At 36.9% G+C, this 20,175-nt stretch overlaps 1 protein-coding gene across 1 annotated transcript in view; it reads right to left on the bottom strand.

The window, feature by feature from the left end:
- CDC42SE2 (CDC42 small effector 2) overlaps positions 1-20,175 on the bottom strand; it is a 115,642-nt gene that overhangs the window by 47,030 nt on the left and 48,437 nt on the right. Inside the window, exon 3 of the mRNA XM_022588727.2 lies at positions 1,296-1,639. Coding sequence (XP_022444435.1) covers positions 1,296-1,349 — 54 coding nt within the window. The 5' untranslated portion in view covers positions 1,350-1,639. The remainder of the gene's footprint in view (positions 1-1,295; positions 1,640-20,175) is intronic.

The following is a 20,175-nucleotide window of genomic DNA, read 5'->3' as shown; positions in this document are numbered from 1 at the left end:
TTTTTCTACTTTCTTTTTCCTTAGAGCAGTTACCATCACCTGGTATCACAGACACCTATTTATTCACTAAATATCTCCTCCACTAGAATGAGAGCCACGAAGCAGAAACTGTTTTGCTCTCTGTTATTTCATCAGTACCTGGCTCACTGTGGAAATACCAGAGTATTAATACATGACAACTGGGCATAGGTGTCTAATTAAAATAACACATTTCAGAGACAAAGAGCATTACAAAACATCAGTACCATGTGGGGAAACACTATATGGGGAAAGTATGTAATATGACTAGAAAGGGGGGAGGTTGTAAATCAATATGCATTGTTTTTGAGGATACCTTAGAAGATTATTACCTTAATTGTGGTGATGACAACGAGTGTATATGTATGTCCAAACTCACCAGTTTGTATACATTAATTATGTGCAATTTTTTGGTATACCAATTATAACTCAATAAAGCTGGGGGGAAAAATGTCCACCAGCATGCCAATGCACAACAGTAAGTAGGTAAAGAATTCACTACAGTCCTGTAAACAGCTGACATGGTGGGAAACACTACAGAACAGTTAAGTTACTATGCAAGAAGTTCCATCCTACCATAGAAAAATGAACTAAAAGAGCTGGTGGAAATACACGAGGTATTATCTAAGTCAGGGGAAAGCTGGCAAAGATTTCATAGCGTTGACATTAGATCTAGGCATCTTAAAGGATGAAGAGAAAATTGGATGTGGATGGCAGAATTTCCGTAGAGGTAATAAAATGTGCACAGGTTAGAAGGGATAAAAGTGGGGCAGGTACCAAGAAGAAGTCAGCCAAGACTACTTACTATCCATATGACTTTGCGCAAAAAACTGAACCTATTTCAACTGAAAAATAAGGATAATGGTATCTTCCTCAGAGAGCTGCTGTGAGGAAAATGAGATGGTAAATCAAGAAGGGTGTGAGGCAACCTAGCTATGACATCTTCCACCACTGATTTACAAAGCCGACTTGGCTGTTCTATCTCAGATTGTCTCCCTTTCCTCTCATGGCTCCTCCAGAAGCTGGTCTACTTGGTAGAAGAGCGTAACCTTCTCAATCATATACAATGATCTAGCACAGTTCCTCACACATGGCATTTACTCAAAACACATTTACTTTTTTTTTTCTCCTTTCTTTAACCAGATGTTCAGAATTCCACTGACAGGCCTTAGAACTGCCCTGCAATCATTGCTGGGGTCCTAATTCTCAACTTGAGAACCAGCATTATGTTTAATAAGCACCCCACCCAATCTGTACATGTATTACTTCATACTTACAGGTTGAGGCTGTTCTGCAATACAGCAGTTGAAACACAACCAGAATTCACTCATGCTTACAGTCCAAGTTATAAATGAGCACCAATGAAGTTTCCAAATCTCAATTCAGGAAGCTTCACAAAGCAGGCTTCTCAATATGATAGATGTCCAAAGATGCCAAAATAATAACTTTATTACTTCTCTGTGTTTTTGTTCCTGGAAGTCAAGTATCTTATATAGTCAATCTAACAAACAAAAGGTCAGATTGTTTCCTTTCTTTGCTTTTGATTCTACAGGGACTCGTTTCTGAACCACCAGGAAAGGTATAAAAATTGTTGTCTTGACTCAGGACCTTAACAGGTAGTCTAGAAAAAAAGAAGAAAAGAAAAGAAGTTACTTTACTTATCTTACCCTTAGAAGCTTTTATTTCTTAAATCTGTGATAAAATTAAGACTATTTCCCCAAAAAGTAAACATTGAAAAAAATCAAGATTTTAATAAATTGATATTCATTCAATAAAAAAATATTTGAGTACTTTCTCAGTGTCAGGTATTAGGAATATAGCAGTTGAAACGAGAGAGTAATCCTTGCCTTCATAGAGCATTCTATTTTATGACTGTAAAAGCTTTCCCCAAAGCCATGACTCTAAACCTTGTAAGACATAAATGACAGTTATTTTTATATTTGTATAGAAGATCTTCAATGAAGATTAATGCATATATGTTCAATGTCACAAATATGGGTAATAAGGCATGAATTTAGGACCCTTATTCTACACAGTCCAGAGGACATGTCCTCCAACATACTAGAGGACAATGACATGTTAAGATCTAAACATATGTTCAAAGAGAAAGATAAGAAGGAAGAAAATGTACATTCTTGCCACAGTAAAATTCAGAACCTGGAATGCTTATTTTCAAGGAGAGGTGAACATTTCCTTATGTGACCCAAACTCCTAAACAAAGAAGTAGCAGTCTTGCAATTGGCTCTGTCCAATAAAGTGGGTAAATACTATGAAGGTTTATAAGCTCAAAAGAATTGTATGTTTCATTTACTTCCTTAGCGAGAATGTAAGGGCAAAGGGTTAAATTCACAACATCATGAATATTATTTCAGGGCTATTTACTTAACAAGCTTAATTCCTCCCTGAATCAAAGACCATGGCCATTAAAATATCATTGTGAAATCTCTTTTAACCAATTTTATGAAAACAAATATGCCTTTGTTTGAAACTGAAAATTCCTTATGCTCATCACTGCTGATGTAGCACATACAAACATGAATTACTCTGTTTCAAATCTACTGGATTTGAAATCTGAGGTTTTAAAATCTATTATTTGATTTATTCCATCATATTTTCTCATCTACATATAGAACTACACAATTTCCTTTTTATTTGTAATTTACCTTTGCCAGAAACCACCTTCAAATACTAATTTTACATTGTAAGGTGTTTTATTTTCTTCTATTTTTAACTGAGTATACATTCCTTTTGTTTAACACTTAAAAGTAATACATGACTTCCGTATTTACAATCAACATTTTTGCAAATTCAGATTTCCTTCCTATTTAGAGTAAAGCTGTTCCTTATTTTGCAAATTTCAAAATATACATTTTCCCATTCCCATGTACTACTTTGAAAATGACATTCACAATATTTCCTCTTTCTTAATATTTAGTTGAAGAGTGACTGTTTAAAGTACAATAATTTGTGCTTCTATTTTTGGAGATTAGACAGAAAGGATACTTAAGAATAATGACCTAGATAACAGATATGATGAAATACATTTTCAAACCAAGGGGATGTTTGCAACTCCACAGGTTTTTATTTGTTAAGTAAACATATAAATCTAAAAATGTTTCAAACATGCCTTGGAATATCATACCAATACACTTTTTCCATTTTCTTGCTTTTCTAAACAAAATTCCTTTTTAGAATTTTTTTCAAATGTATATATACTTAAAACACATTTATACATAAACACCTTGTAGAGAAGTACTGAATCTGTCACAAAAAATTTCAACATTACCACTAATAATAAATATATTAACAGGTACTTTCACTTCTTGAGCTCAAAGTTGCTTAAATCATGTCCATTTTGAAAACCTTACTTTAAAAAAAAAAAATCTTAAGATAACAAAAGAAGAGTCACTTTGCAACAACATCAACAACTAACTTGGCTCTAAACGCAGCTCAGCACATTCCACACATAAATGAAGGGTCAAACTGGGCTACAGCACCAGAGAGTATTTCACGAACTCATAGTTTCATTAGACATAAGATTTTAGAAAAGCTTAAGTGAACTGTCAGGCCACTTAGTGACTGGCAGAGATTCCCTGCATTAAAAGTTCAGTCTCTTGACTTTTAAAGAGATTGGCATGAGTAAAAAAGTGTAGTAGTATTCTCTGGTCAAAAATATAACCTCCTCCGTCCCCTCCCCACCTCCTCACTTTCCACACCTACAAATGCTACAGATATAAGCTTTATACTTGTGGGAACAGTTTCGCTGCTGACAATATGAAAAATTTATGTCCCAACATCGTACCCACAAATTAATAAAACTGTTTAGGTCAACTTCCAAAGAAACAACAATAAAGCCATGATTTGAAAAACAAGGCAATGAGGCATACCTTTTAAGACAAACAATTTCTTCCCTTTTTTTTTTTTAACGTGGAATGCTTTAACTCAGTTGAGGTATTGAGCATGCTCAGTTTGTGTGAAACAGAATCAGATGTTTAGAATTTAGACTTTGATATAAGAGATGTGTGGCAGTTGTTAGTACTACACTAATTTTTAGCAATGTTAACTTGGGCAAGTAACAAGCTCTATCATTAGCTATAAAAAATGGAATGCTTCACTGCCAATGTCACAGGTCTGAAATGAGGGCTAAATTACGATGTACATAAGGGCACTGCATATATCATAAAGAGCTATATTGATACAAGATGCTCTTTTATTTGTTATCAAAATTAAAATAGCTAATAGCAGAATGAAGTAGTAAAAATAATTAATTTGTAATAGCTGTAAATTTTTAGGAAACAGCCTAAAAGTCTATTCAAAAAAAAAAAAAGAATAAAAATTTTTTTGAGACAATCTACGGAATGGGAGAAAATATTTGCAAACACTGCAACCCACAAGGGCTTAATTGCCAAAATATACAAACAGCTCATACAACTCAACAACGAAAAAAAAATCAAGCAACCCAATTGAAAAATGGGCAGAAGACCTAAAGAGACATTTCTCCAAAGAAGAAATACAGGTGGTCAATAAGCACATGAAAAGATGCTCAACATCGCTCATTATTAGAGAAATGCAAATCAAAACTACAATGAGGTACCACCTCACACCGGTCAGAATGGTCTACAAAGAACTAAAAAGTTTACAAAGAACAAATGCTGGAGAGGGTGTGGAGAAAAGGGAACCCTCCTATACTGTGGGTGGGAATGTAAACTGGTACAGCCGCTATGGAAAACAGTATGGAGGGTCCTCAGAAAACTAAAAATACAATTACCATATGATCCAGCAATCCCACTCCTGGGCATATACCCAGACAAAACTATAATTCAAAAAGATACATGCACCCCTATGTTCACAGCAGCACTATTTACAATAGCCAACACTTGGAAACAGCCTAAATGTCCATCAACAAATGAATGGATAAAGTAGATGTGGTATATATATACAATGGAATACTACTCAGCCATAAAAAAGAACAAAATAATGCCATCTGCAACAACATGGATGCAACTAAAGATTATTATGCTAAGTGAAGTCAGAAAGAGCAAGACGGGCTTCCCTGGTGGCACAGTGGTTGAGAATCTGCCTGCCAATGCAGGGGACAGGGTTCGAGCCCTGGTCTGAGAAGATCCCACATGCCGCAGAGCAACTAAGCCCATGCTCCACAGCTACTGAGCCTGCGCATCTGGAGCCTGTGCTCCGCAACAAGAGAAGGCCACGACAGTGAGAGGTCCGCATACCACGATGAAGAGTGGCCCCCGCTCGCCGCAACTAGAGAAAGCCCTCGCACAGAAACGAAGACCCAACACAGCCATAAATAAATAACTAAATTTTTTTTAAAAAAAAGAGCAAGACAAATACCATATGATATCATTTATATGTGGAATCTAACATATGACACAAATGAACTTACCTATGAAACAGAAACAGAATCATGGACACAGAGAATAGACTGTGGTTGCCAAGGGGGTGGGGGGTGGGAGAGGGATGAACTGGGAGTTTGGGGTTAGTAGATGCAAACTATTACATATAGAATGGATAAACAACAAGGTCCTAATGTACAGCACAGAGAACTATATTCAATATCCTATGATAAGCCATAATGGAAAAGAATATGAAAAAGAATGTATATATCTGTAACTGAGTCACTTTGCTATACAGCAGAAATTAACACATTATAAATCAACCATACTTCCATTAAAAAAATTTTTTAAAAAAAGAATAAACGAATAGGGACTTCCCTGGTGGTGCAGTGGTTAAGACTCTGCACTCCCAATGCAGGGGTTCCCTGGTCAGGGAACTAGATCCCACATGCATGTTGCAACTAAGAGTTCGCAGGCCACAACTAAGGAACACACATGCCCCAACTAAGACCCGGCACAACCAAATAAATAAATATATATATAAAAAAAAGAATAAACAGATAGCATTTTAAACTGAAAAAAAATGAATGGTGCTCCATTCGTACAAAAGAACACTATACAAAATGAAAATGAATGGTAGTATCATCCAACACACTGGACAATTCTCAGTGCCATGTTATTGAGGGAAAGAAGGCACAAAACAATATACATGGAATGATTTCCTTTATACGAATTTCAAAAACAAGTTCAACTAAACTATTTTGTTTAGAGATGCATATAGAAGTATGAAAGTAAAGCAAGAAAATTATAACAGAAGTCAGGAAAGTGGTTAGGGCTGAGGGTAGGAATTAAGAATTAGGAAGAGATGCATAAGAGCTCCTGGAACACTGACAATATTCTACCTCTTGACTTAAGTGGTAGTTACACAGGTACTTGCTTTATAATTTTGTATTAAATAGTACATTTATGGTCTATGCAATTTTTTATATATCTTTAAATAATAACAATTTAAATAATACATAAGTAAAAGAAGCAAATACTAACAATTTCAAGTTGTTTGTAATAGAGTGATGGAAATGCAAAATACAATGTCAAGTAAAAATGAACACACTTTGCTAGAGACTTTGAAGGAACTGGTAAAATTTGGGAGGTTTGAGTGGCGAAAGGGGTGATGAGGTCTGAAGTTCTACCAGATGCCAAAGAGATTTCCACCAGAAATGCAAAAATTACTAATCAATGACCAAGTCTGAATTCTCAGTAAAGCTTATTTATAGCTGCACCAGCATTAAATCTGTCCCAATCTAGTTAAAATCATTCTTTGATATTGACTTGTGGTACAAGACCCTATTGGGAAAGAAAAAACAAAAACACAAAAACCAACCCATTCTGAAAAGAGCTTTCAAACTACATACTTATCACAGACCTACTTTTCTGTGGCTAATCAAAGTTCAGTCAAGCCACTGTTCCCTGAACTCAATTATAAAAGGCACAGACAGGGGTGCATGTAACTACTAAAAATAAGAGGGTTAGTTTTTTTTCTTAGAATGACTGCTTATAGGTTAGTCTTTCCCACAGTTTCGTATTAATGTAATCACATGGTACTTTCTTTAATATCTGGCTTTTTTATTAATTCAGCACGTTTTTGAGATTTACCATGATGCTTCTATTAGCTAATTCACATAGATTTCCATTGTGTAGACACAGCACAATTTAACTTCATATTTAGTATTTCCAGTTTTTGGCTGTTAAAAATAATGCTGCTATGAATTAGTGTATACAAATATCCATGTAAACAGAAATTTTCATTTCTCCTGAGTAAATATTTAGAAAGAGAATTGCTGAGTCATATTTTAAGTATAATTTTAACTTTATAAGAAACTGTGTACCAGTTTTCCAAATCAGTTGTACCATTTTGCATTTGTAGCAGCAAAGTATGAGAGTTCCAGTTGTTCAACATCCTACCAACACTTTGTATCATCAATCTTGTTATTTTTAGTCATTCTAGTGGGTATAAAGTACTACCTTGCTGTGGTTTTAATTTGTACTTTCCTGATAACTAATGGTATTTAGTCTTTTCATGTGCTTGCTAGCCATTCATATTATCTTCTTTGGTTAGGTATATTCAGATCTTTTGCCCATTTTTAAATTTAGTTGCCTTATTCAGTTGTGCTCTTTACATATTCTAGATCAAGCCCTTTGTCTGATAAGTGTATTGTGAAGATTTTTTCCTGGTCTTTGTCTTTCCATTTTTAAAAAAAATAGCACCTTTCGGGACTTCCCTGGTGGTCCAGTGGTAGAGAATCCACCTTTCAATGAAGGGGACGTGGGTTCGATCCCTGGTCAGGGAACTAAGACCCCACATGCCGTGGGGCAACTAAGCCCACGCACTACAACTACAGAGCCCACAAACTACAGAGCCCACACTCCCTGGAGCCTGCGCGTCACAACTAGAGAGAAAACCTGCGTGCCACAACTAGAAAGATGCCCGTGCACTGGAACAAAAGATCCCACATGCCTCAACGAAGATCCTTCATGCAGCAACTAGACCCGACACAGCCAAATAAATAAATATTTTAAAAAACAGCATCTTTCAAAAAGAGTTTAAGTTTTTTAATTTAACAAAATCTAGTTTATCTATTTCATCTTCTATGATTTGTGTTTTGTGTTCTAAGAAATTTCTGCATATCCCCCCAAAATAGCTTTCCTTGTATTATTTTTTCTTCTAAAACTTTTAGTTTTTACTTTTCAGTCTATATCAATTTTTAGTTATTTCTGGTGGTATAAAGTAAAGGTCAAAGATTCCTTTTTTACATGGATATAGCCCATTGTTCCAGCTCGTCTGCTGAAGGCTATCTCTTTGCCTATTGACTTGATTTGGCACTTTTCACTGAAAATCATATAACTGTAGGTTTGTGTCCATTTCTGGGCTGATTATTACACTGGTTTATGCCTATACTAGAACCAGACTGTCTTGACTGATATACTTTTTTTATTATTACTATTTTACTTTTTTTTTTGGCTGTGTTGGGTCTTAGTTGTGGCATGCGGGGATCTTCGTTGCAGCATGCGGGATCTTTCATTGGGGTGCACGGGCTCTTCGTTGTGGCATGCAGGCTTCTCTCTAGTTGTGGCGCACGGGCTCCAGAGCATGCAGGTTCAGTAGTTGCGGCGTGCGGGCTTAGCTGCCCCGCACAGCATGTGGGATCTTAGTTCCCAGACAAGGGATCAAACCCGCATCTCCTACACTGGAAGGCAGATTCTTAACCACTGGACCACCAGGGAAGTCCCTTGACTGCTATACTTTTATACTAAGACTTGAAGTCAGGTAGTGATAAGTCTTCCAAATTATTCTTTTCCAAGGTTACTTTGGATTGTCTAGATGCTTTGCATTTCCATATGCATTTGAGAATCAGTTTGTCAGTTTCTACAAAAAAAAGCCTCCTCCGAATCTGATTAGGATTGCATTTATTTTGACAATTATTTGGAGATTTACATTTTAACAATAGAGTATCTAACCCATTAACATGGCACATCCAATAGTCTGTAGTTCTAAGTGTACAGGTTTTCTATGTGTTTTGTTCCATCGGTTTTGTTTTTTAACTTTGTTTACAGCTTTCATATGAAAGCTTTTTTTTTGGCTGTGCTGCGTGGCTTGCGGGATCTCAGTTCCCCGACCAGGGATGGAACCTGGGGCTATGGCAGTGAAAGCGCCAAGTCCTAAACACGAGACTGCCAGGGAACTTCCCATATGAAAGCTTTAAAGACTTATGTAGTCAAACATCGATTTCCATCACAGATTAGGTGGTTTATCTTACTTTGGACAAATTTTCATCATGGACGGGGGAATCTCTTTTACTTATCCCAGGATTATAAACCTATCATCCCACATAGTTTCATTTAGGTTTACTTTATAAATTAACTTGGACATTAATATTTTATGGGTATAGTTAGGTAACATTTTCAGTCTACTCAGGCTTTTTCTTTCTAACATTTATCTTTTCGCCTTAATTAAAAACTCAAGTACTTAATGCCAAACATATACATATGTAGGGGAGAGATTCTTATATTGGCTCAAACCTGAAAGAGTTTGCAACACAGAGCAAAGTAATAACATGAGAAAACTACTGTCCCCTTCTCTAATGCCCACACTTCTCCCCCCTGTATGAGACTGAATACCATGCTTCCTCTCTTTAACAATAAATCCTCCTTTTCCTTTCCTGCTACTTTCTTTTTTCCAGTTTCTCTCTCTCCCTTTTTCTTTCTCCCTTTTCCATGTCTTCATCCACTCTCCTTAAACCCTTTGTTAGCTATGTAGAGTTAGAAATAACAATTTTGTGACACATAGTAGATTCTCAATTTATTAGTTCATGGATTGAAAGCTATCTTAATACTCTGAACTTTTCTCCCGCTTCTAGGTAGATATTTACACCCACCTGCTAATGAACATCTCATGTGGTCTCCTTGTTCATTTAAACACATTATTTTTAACACTAAATTCACATATCTGTGTCTGCGTTACCTTTCTTGGTGGGTGGCACCACCATGCAATGTTTACCAAGCAACACATACTCAAAGTCTATCCCACTACGTGCAGTTCTGTGAATAAAACCATACTGTAAAATGTTTTCTTATATGTAAACAAGTCTTTACTGTTATTCAAAAATTAATACAAACACAAAGATTTTTTAAAATCGATACATAATAAAAAGCTATTGAAAATGGCAAATCAGACCTATCCCGAGGGAACCTACCTCAACATAATAAAGGCCATATACGACAAACCCACAGCAAACATTGTCCTCAATGGTGAAAAACTGAAATCTTTCCTCTCAGATCAGGAACAAGACAAGGATGTCCACTCTCACATTATTCAACATTGTTTTGGAAGTCCTAGCCACGGCAATCAGAGAAGAAAAAGAAATAAAAGGAATACAAACTGGAAAAGAAGAAGTAAAACTGTCACTGTTTGCACATGAAATGATACTATACATAGAAAATCCTAAAAATGCCACCAGAAAACTACTAGAGCTAATCAATGAATTTGGTAAAGTTGTAGGATACAAAATTAATGCACAGAAATCTCCTGCATTCCTATACACTAATGATGAAAAATCAGAAAGAGAAATTATGGAAACACTCCCATTTACCACTGCAACAAAAGAATAAAATACCTAGGAATAAACCTACCTAGGTAAACAAAAGACCTGTATGCAGAAAACTATAAGACACTGATGAAAAACATTAAAGATGATACCAACAAATGAAGAGATATACCATGTTCTTGGATTAGAAGAATCAATATTGTGGAAATGACTATACTACCCAAAGCAATCTACAGATTCAATGCAATCCCTATCAAATTACCAATGGCATTTTTTTACAGAACTAGAACAAAAAATCTTAAAATTTGTATGGATACACAAAAGACCCCGAATAGCCAATGCAGTCTTGGGGGAAGAAAACGGAGCTGGAGGAATCAGACTCCCTGACTTCAGACTATATTACAGAGCTACAGTAATCAAGACAATATGATACTGGCACAAAAACAGAAACATAGATCAATGGAACAAGATAGAAAGCCCAGAGGTAAACCCACGCACCTATGGTCAACTAATCTAGGACAAAGGATGCAAAGATATACAGTGGAGAAAAGACAGTCTCTTCAATAAGTGGCGCTGGGAAAACTGGACACAGCTACATGTAAAAGAATGAAATTAGAACACTCGCTAAAACCATACACAAAAATAAACTCAAAATGGATTAGAGACTTAAATGTAAGACCGGACACTATAAAACTCTTAGAGGAAAACACTGGAAGAACACTCTTACATAAATCACAGCAAGATCTTTTTTGATCCACCTCCTAGAGTAATGGAAATAAAAACAAAAATAAACAAATGGGACCTAATGAAACTTCAAAGCTTTTGCACAGCAAAGGAAACCATAAACAAGACGAAAAGACAACCCTCAGAATGGGAGAAAATATTTGCAAAGGCATCAACGGACAAAGGATTAATCTCCAACATATATAAACAGCCCATCCAGGTCAATATGAAAGAAAAAAACAACCCAATCCAAAATTGGGCAGAAGACCTAAATAGACATTTCTCCAAAGAAGACATACAGATGGCCAAGAAGCACATGAAAAGCTGCTCAACCTCACTAATTATTAGAGAAATGCAAGTCAAAAGTACAATGAGGTATCACCTCACACCAGTTAGAATGGGCATCATCAGAAAATCGACAAACAACAAATGCTGGAGAGGCTGTGGAGGAGAGGCAACCCTCATGCACTGTTGGTGGATATGTAAATTGTTACAGCCACTATGGAGGTTCCTTAAAAAACTAAAAATAGAATTACCATATGATCTAGCAATCCCACTACTGGGCATATACCCAGAGAAAACCGTAATTCAAAAAGACACATGCACCCCAACATTCATTGCAGCAGTATTTACAATAGCCAGATCATGGAAGCAACCTAAATGCCCATCGACACACGAATGGATAAAGAAGTTGTGGTACATATATACAATGGAATACTACTCAGTCATAAAAAGGAACAAAACTGAGTCATTTGTTGAGACGTGGATGGATCCAGAGACTGTCATACAGAGTGAAGTAAGTCAGAGAGAGAAAATCAAATATCGTATATTAACGCATGTATGTGGAACCTAGAAAAATGGTACAGATGAACCGGTTTGCAGGGCAGAAGTTGAGACACAGATGTAGAGAACAAACGTATGGACACCAAGGGGGGAAACCACGGTGGGGTGGAGATGGTGGTGTGAATTGGGCGACTGGGATTGACATGTATACATTGATGTGTATAAAACTGATGACTAATAAGAACCTGCAGTATAAAAAAACAACTAATACTAAACTTTCTTTGGGTTATTTGTATGGAAATATGTTAATATAAACGTTTCAGACATTACAGGAAATTTCTAAAAATCTTACATGTTCTGGTATAATGTTCTAAGTCATAATTCTAGTCATTACTTTAAAATGTATATCTCAGAAATAACTAAATTTCCTTGTCAACTGCATTATTATGAACTTTCATCAAATCTTCATCTGTGGTCATTTTTAAGTCATTTGTCATTTACAGACAGTTCTGGGTGTACTGTGATGTTTTTGCAAAAATGTTCCTATAAAAGGGTTCCATCTTCAAGGAATTCATGGAAAAGACTCTGACAAGTACAGGTTTCTGGTAACTGACCATACTGCTGAACTGAATGAATAAGCATTTTCAGAACTCTAATGGAAAACTGATGAATTCATAAAAGTGCTAACAAAAGATCAAGATGAAAAAAAATTAATTACATGGGACTGAGTCAACTGATGAGGATGATTATAATCTTGGTGACTTTCTCTTTGAATAAAAAAACAAAAACCCCCACAACGACTCAGAGGCAAAAATATACAAATCAATTTTCACTGCAAAGTAAAGGACCTGTTACAGTAGAGGATTACTGGACTGAATGTCAATATTATGACATAGTATGAGTGTGTTCCGTGTTTGGTAATTGCGATCATTGTTGCTTTTGTTGTGGTCAGCCGTTTACAATGCTTGGTGTCATTTTATTTATCTCTTGTAAAAATAAAATACAGTGTGTGTGGGGAAAAAAAAATCTTCCAACAAACAACAGTCCAAGACCAGTTGGCTTCACAGGTGAATTCTATAAAACATTTAGAAAAGAGCTAACACCAATCCTTCTCAACTCTTCCAAAAATCTGCAGAGGGAGAAACACTCTCAAATTCATTCTTCAAAGCCACCATCACCCTGATACCAAAACCAGAAAAAGATATCACAAAAAAAGAAAATTATAGACCAATATCACTGCTGAACACAGAAGCAAAAATCCTGAACAAAATACTAGCAAACAGAATCTAACAACACATTAAAAGGGTCATACACCATGATCAAGTGGGATTTACCCGAGGGATGCAACGATTCTTCAATATACATACACACAAATCAATCAATGTGATACACAACATTAACAAATTAAGGAATAAAAACCATATGATCATCTCAATAGATGCAGGAAAAGCTTTTGACAAAATTCAACATCCATTTATGATAAAAACTCTCCAGAAAATGGGCACACTCAATGGTGAAAAACTGAAAGCATTTCTAGTAGGATCAGGAAGAAGACAAGGATGTCCACTCTCGCCACTCTTATTCAACATAGTTTTGGAAGTTCTAGCCACAGCAGAGAATAAAAAGAAATAAAAGGAATACAAATTGGAAAAGAAGAAGTAAAACTGTCACTATTTGCCAGTGACATGATACTATCCTAAAGATGCCACCAGAAAACTACTAGAACTAATCAATGAATTTGGTAAGGTTTCAGGATACAAAATTAATACACTGAAATCTCTGGCATTCCTATACACCAACAATGAAAATTCAGAAAGAGATATTAAGGAAACACTCCCACTTACCACTGCAACAAAAAGAATAAAATACCTAGGAATAAACCTGCCTAAGGAGGCGAAAAACTTGTACTCAGAAAACTATAAACACTGATGAAAGAAATCAAAGATAACACAAACAGATGGAGAAATATGCCATGTTCTTGGATTGGAAGAATCAATATTGTAAAAATGACTATACTACCTAAAGCAATCTACAGATTCAATGCAATCCCTATCAAACTACCAGTGGCATTCTTCACAGAATTAGAACAAAATATCTTACAACTCATATGGAAACACAAAAGACTCTGAATAGCCAAAACAATCTTGAGAAAGAAAAATGGAGTTGGAGGAATCAGCCTCCCTGACTTCAAACTATTATACCACAAAGCTACAGTAATCAAGACAGTATGGTACTGGCACAAAAAAAGAAATATAAATCAATGGTTCAGGATACAATGCACAGAGATAAACCCAACACATACGGGCACCTAATGTGCGACAAAGGAGGCAAGAACATACAATGGAGAAAGACAGCCTCTTCAATAAGTGCTGCTGGGAAAACTGGACAGCTACATGTGAAAGAATGAAATTAGAACACTCCCTAACACCATACACAAAAGTAAACTCCAAATGGATTAAAGACTTAAATGTAAGACCAGACACTATAAAACTTTTAGAGGAAAACATAGGAAAAGCACTCCTTGACATAAACCACAGCAAGATCTTTTTTGACCCACCTCCTAGAGTAACAGAAATAAAAACAAAAATAAACAAATGGGACTTAAACTTTAAAGCTTTTGACAGCAAAGGAAACCATAAACAAGACAAAAAGACAAGCCTCAGAATGGGAGAAAATACTTGCAAATGAAACAACAGACAAAGGATTAATCTCTAAAATATACAAACAGCTCATGGAGCTCAATATCAAAAAAACAAACAATCCAGTTAAAAAATGGGCAGAAGACCTAAATAGACATTTCACCAAGGAAGACATACAGATGGCCAAGAGGCACATGAAAAGATGCTCAACATCACTAAATGCAAATCAAAACCACAATGAGGTATCCCCTCACACCACTCAGAATGGCCATTATCAAAAACGCTAGAAACAATAAATGCTAGAGAGCGTGTGGCGAAAAGGGAACCCTCCTGCACTGCTGGTGGGAATGTAAATTGATACAACCACTATGGAAAACAGTATGGAGGTTCCTTAAAAAACTAAAAATAGAACTACCATATGACCCAGCAATCCCACTACTGGGCATATATCCTGAGCAAACCATAATTCAAAAGGAGACATGCACTACAATGTTCACTGCAGCACTATTTACAATAGCCAGGACATGGAACTAACCTAAATGTCCATCGACAGATGAATGGATAAAGAAGATGTGGCACATACATACAATGGAATATTACTCAGCCATAATAAGAAACGAAACTGAGTTATTTGTAGTGAGGTAGACGGACCTAGAGTCTGTCATACAGAGTGAAGTAAGTCAGTAAAAGAAAAACAAATACCGTACGCTAACGCACATATATGGAATCTAAAAAAAACAAACAAAAACAAATGGTACTGACGAACCTACCTGCAGGGCAGAGATAAAGAGGTAGACATAGAGGATGGACTCGATGACATGGGGTGGGAGGGCGAAGCTGGGGAGAAGCGAGAGTAACATCCGACATATATACACTACTGAATGTAAAATAGTTGGCTGGTGGGAAGCAGTGGCATAGCAAAGGGAGATCGGTTCAGTGCTTTGCCGATGACCTAGAGGGGTGGGATAGGGAGGAGGGGTGGGAGGCTCAAGAGGGAGGGGATATGGGGACGTATGTATGCATATGGCTGATTCGCTTTGTTGTGCAACAGAAACTAACATGGTATCGTGAAGTAATTATACTCCAATAAAGATCTATTAAAAAATTTAAAAATAGAATAAAATGAGGTAGTTTCATATTTTAAATGATCTTCAAAATATCCTGAAAAACTTATTTAAATAAATCTGCGATTCTCCTTGCTTAGCCCACACATAAACTTTTAAAGAATAAGATATATTTTTAACTGAAATTTTAAAAATTGACTTAGAATTTAAATGAACCAATACAGAGTATCCAGATTATATAAAAAAGACTTGAAAGGCCCTGAAAGCATTCACAGACTTGACTATGGACCAGTTAGTGCTGTGACAACTGTTGAAGAAAAAGTTAAAAATATATCTACGTGGGATTCCAGTTGGTGGTTTAGTTTTTTTGGTTGCTTAGAGAAAATAATGTAAGGAAAAAATACTGCTCTATCATCTTTTATCTTCCAGCTCCAGAATGAAATTTAATGTATTTCTATAAAAAGTGTTAACAATTTACATGTAAACATCAATACAGGAGTGCTTTAAAATAGGTTATCTTATAGTATACTAATCTCAAAGGTAATAGTCAAATAAGTTCAACTTGGGGACAACACGACACCTCAACACAAAGAAAATATATAATACTTGTGTCTTAGCTATTGAAAAAGAGTCTTCTATTGCTATAATAAACTTTAAGTGCAGTGTATCAGTTAGGAAATTTAAAAGTACCCATACATTTAGCTTCCTTTTTGGTATTTCTTTCCTCAAATTAAATCAGGAAATCGATAATCCTTTCTGATGCTACCTCTTAACTGGATAACAGAAACAAACTTCAGCATATATCTGAATGCAGGATTTCACCATATATGGATACATGTATTATATACAGCTGACCACTGAACAGTGCAGCGGGTTAGGGGGTTGAGACCCTTCCTATGGTAGAATATCCAGGTATAACCTTAGAGTCGGCCCTCTGTATACATAGTTCCACATTTACAGATTCAGTCAACCATGGATCGTGTAGGACATATTTACTGGGAAAAAATATCCACATATAAGTGGACCCAAGCTATTCAAACCCATGATGTTCAAGGGTCAACTGTACACATGCATGTATTTGACAGATATTGTTGAGCAATCACTATGTACTAGCCCCTGTGAATATGACAATGATCGAGAGAGTGGTTCAAACAAAACTGAACGCTTTAAAAAAATTTTTACTCACTAACTAGGCTAAATATAAATATGTAATAAGCACCAAAATGCAGCGTCACCTTCTACTTCAAGAGGTAATTCACTTTCGGATTTCATTCAGTTAAGTCCCAGGACTCTGACAAGGAGAGCTAGGTATCCAAGTAGTCCACAGTTGGGGCATATTCACTAAGGTCCTGATGTAGAAATCTTACTATTCCCGTATGTTTCAGCCCCTGATGGAGTCAGATAAGATTTTTAAAAATCTCAGGGGCTTCCCTGGTGGCGCAGTGGTTGAGAGTCTGCCTGCCGATGCAGGGGACACGGGTTCGTGCCCCGGTCCGGGAAGATCCCACATGCCACGGAGCGGCTGCGCCCGTGAGCCATGGCCGCTGAGCCTGCGCGTCCGGAGCCTGGGCTCCGCAACAGGAGAGGCCACCGCAGTGAGAGGCCCACGTACCGCAAAAACAAACAAACAAAAATCTCAGTTATATAGATGATAACTGTAGGTTGCTCACGGTTCAATGAGAAGACTAAGCTCTATTTAAGAGGAAAAGTGAATCACCAGAATGCCTGCATATGTGGCAATGAAAGCAAATAGAATGCAACTGAACATATGAGGAATTCACCAAAAAGTTAGTATTTTTGTGCTGTATCACACGTTGGGTTTTCAATAATTCTTTACAGAGAAAAATACAGTGACAAAAATCTCCTATTTGGACATGCTGATGGAACATTTTTTCCTACAACTGTGTAAGTCTCCACAACTTCATCTTCCAACGGGCTGGGGCTCTGCCTCACTTCTATCACACAGTCCAGACGCTCTTTAATGAATACCCATCACCATGCTAGACAGGCCATTATGTTCCAAAATTTGGACTGCCTCTGAAATAGTAGCCACCCAAATCACAACTATTACACCACACTATTTTTAGCGGGGATATGTAAAAAGAAAACTAGAGTTGGGACCACATATTCCTTACAGACTTGAGGAACTGAAGGCATTCAACCTGGCTACCATTTCAACCATCCAAGATTGTGTGCCACCTATAAAACGCCTGAGATGAATCAGACCATAAGATAGCCATGTGCTGTATTACACAGGAGGTACCTACCGAGCATTACAGAAATAACTATGGTTGTTCCTTAATACAAATGTGACTACTTGTTTAGGTATAATGTAGGTAACTAAATAACAGATTTTTTAAATATTCAAACCTTTCTGAATCACCTTATAAAATAACAACCTTAAACAATAATGGGGCAAAAAAGTTTTGGGTTTTTTTTTTGTTTTGTTTTTTTGTTTTGCGGTACGCGGGCCTCTCACTGTTGTGGCCTCTCCCGTTGCGGAGCACAGGCTCCGGACGCGCAGGCTCAGCGGCCATGGCTCACGGGCCCCGCCGCCCTGCGGCATGTGGGATCTTCCCGGACCGGGGCACGAACCGCGTCCCCTGCATCGGCAGGCGGACTCTCAACCACTGTGCCACCAGGGAAGCCCGGAAAAAAGTTTTTAAATACAGTTTAAAACAGGATCTTCATTTTCATATTCAAAGGAAAGCTTGTAATAATGGAAAATTTTAATAATGATGTTATGATGATGAAACTACTAACAGAAGCAGAAACTACTAACCACTCAACAAAGAACGTGAACTAGACAAGCAACAAGGATATACTGTACAGCACAGGGAAATACAACTTTATTTCGTAATAACTTTAAATGAAGTATAAGCTATAAAAATACTGAATCACTATTTTGTACACCTGAAACTAACATAATATTGTTAATTAAGAGGGAGTTCCCTGGTGCCCTACTGGATATGATTCCGGGCTTTCACTGCCATGGCCCAGGTTTAATCCCTCGTTGGGGAACTAAGATCCCACAAGCTGTGCAGCTCAGCCAAAAAAAAAAGATCGTCAATCAACTATAATTTTTTTAAAAATAAAAGAACATGGACTATTTCTGGTGCATAAGCTTAAATCATAGCAGGTCACATGAGAAATTCAATATTTTGGATTTTTCCAGTCTATTTTTGTTTTATATATAAAAAAAATCAGTGATGACAGAAAATTTCCCTAAATTATAAAGAAAGGTTCAACTAAATTGTAAACCCCTGATAAGGGAAAAAAAAAAATTGAGCACTAGTCACATATTACTCTACATACTTTGACAAATACTATCTGATTTCTACAATCCTAAGAGGTAAGCATCATCCTTACTTTGGAAATAAAGAAACCACGGCTCAGACATATTAATAACTTAACGGGAGACCATTTTCTCTATATTCTTTTTTTAAGGTCTAGTTCAATGTTACCTTAAATTACAATTATTTATGACATACTGATTCTTGTAAGCTCCATCAAGGCAGACTCCATCCAAATTATTATATCTCTTATAGCACTTAACATGGTAACTTGTCCCCATATTTGCAAAAATAAAAAAGAAAGAAAAAAATGAATTAAAACAAGATTCTACCATTTATTAGCTAAGTGGCATTAGTCTATAACCTTTCTGAATTAAAGTTTTCTCTTATAAGGATTATACCAACATTGCAGGATTACTGTAAGGAAGGGTTGGTTTCTCTACCTCCACACTACTGCCTTTTTGGGCCAGGTAATTTTGGGGGGGGGCGGGGGGGGACGGATACTGTCCTGTGCACTGTAGGATATTTAGCAACATCTCTAGCCGCTATCAAGTAAATGCCAGTAGCATCCCTCCCCACCAGCTGTGACAACCAGAAGTGTCTCCTGTCAAAATGATGTGTCAAATACTCCTGGAGATTGGGGTATACAAGAACCACTGCTCTAGGTAAGAGCATTATAAGAATGAATTGAAAAAGAACTATGTGATTTTCTCTAGTCTAGAAAATCCCCTTGAGATGGGAGAAGATAAGGGCAAGATTTCCTGAGCCAAACCTCTAATGATAATACTCCTAAAAGCAACAATCAGCAGCACAAAATTCTAATAACCTTACGTGGTCTAGTAAAGATGGCCACAAATTCTTTGTTATTCCTCCAAATGAGAAAGAAATCCTCTACCTTAAATTCAGATGACCTTTGATGACTTCTTTAACCAAAAGAATGAAGCTGAAGTCATGATCTGGAACTGATGAGGTGACAAAAAACCCTGTACCGGGGCTTCCCAGGTGGCGCAGTGGTTGAGAGTCCGCCTGCCGATGCAGGGGACACGAATTTGTGCCCCGGTCCGGGAAGATCCCACATGCCGCGGAGCGGCCGGGCCCGTGAGCCATGGCCGCTGAGCCTGCGCGTCCGGAGCCTGTGCTCCGCAACGGGAGAGGCCACAACAGTGAGAGGCCCGCGTACCGCCAAAAAAAAAAAC

The sequence above is a fragment of the Delphinapterus leucas genome, chromosome 3 (assembly GCF_059928025.1).
Source record: "Delphinapterus leucas isolate spDelLeu-1000000601 "Yukka" chromosome 3, BTC_Dleu_Yukka2, whole genome shotgun sequence".
NCBI classification, from domain to species: Eukaryota; Metazoa; Chordata; class Mammalia; order Artiodactyla; family Monodontidae; genus Delphinapterus; species Delphinapterus leucas.
This window is presented reverse-complemented; position numbering and strand designations above follow the sequence as displayed.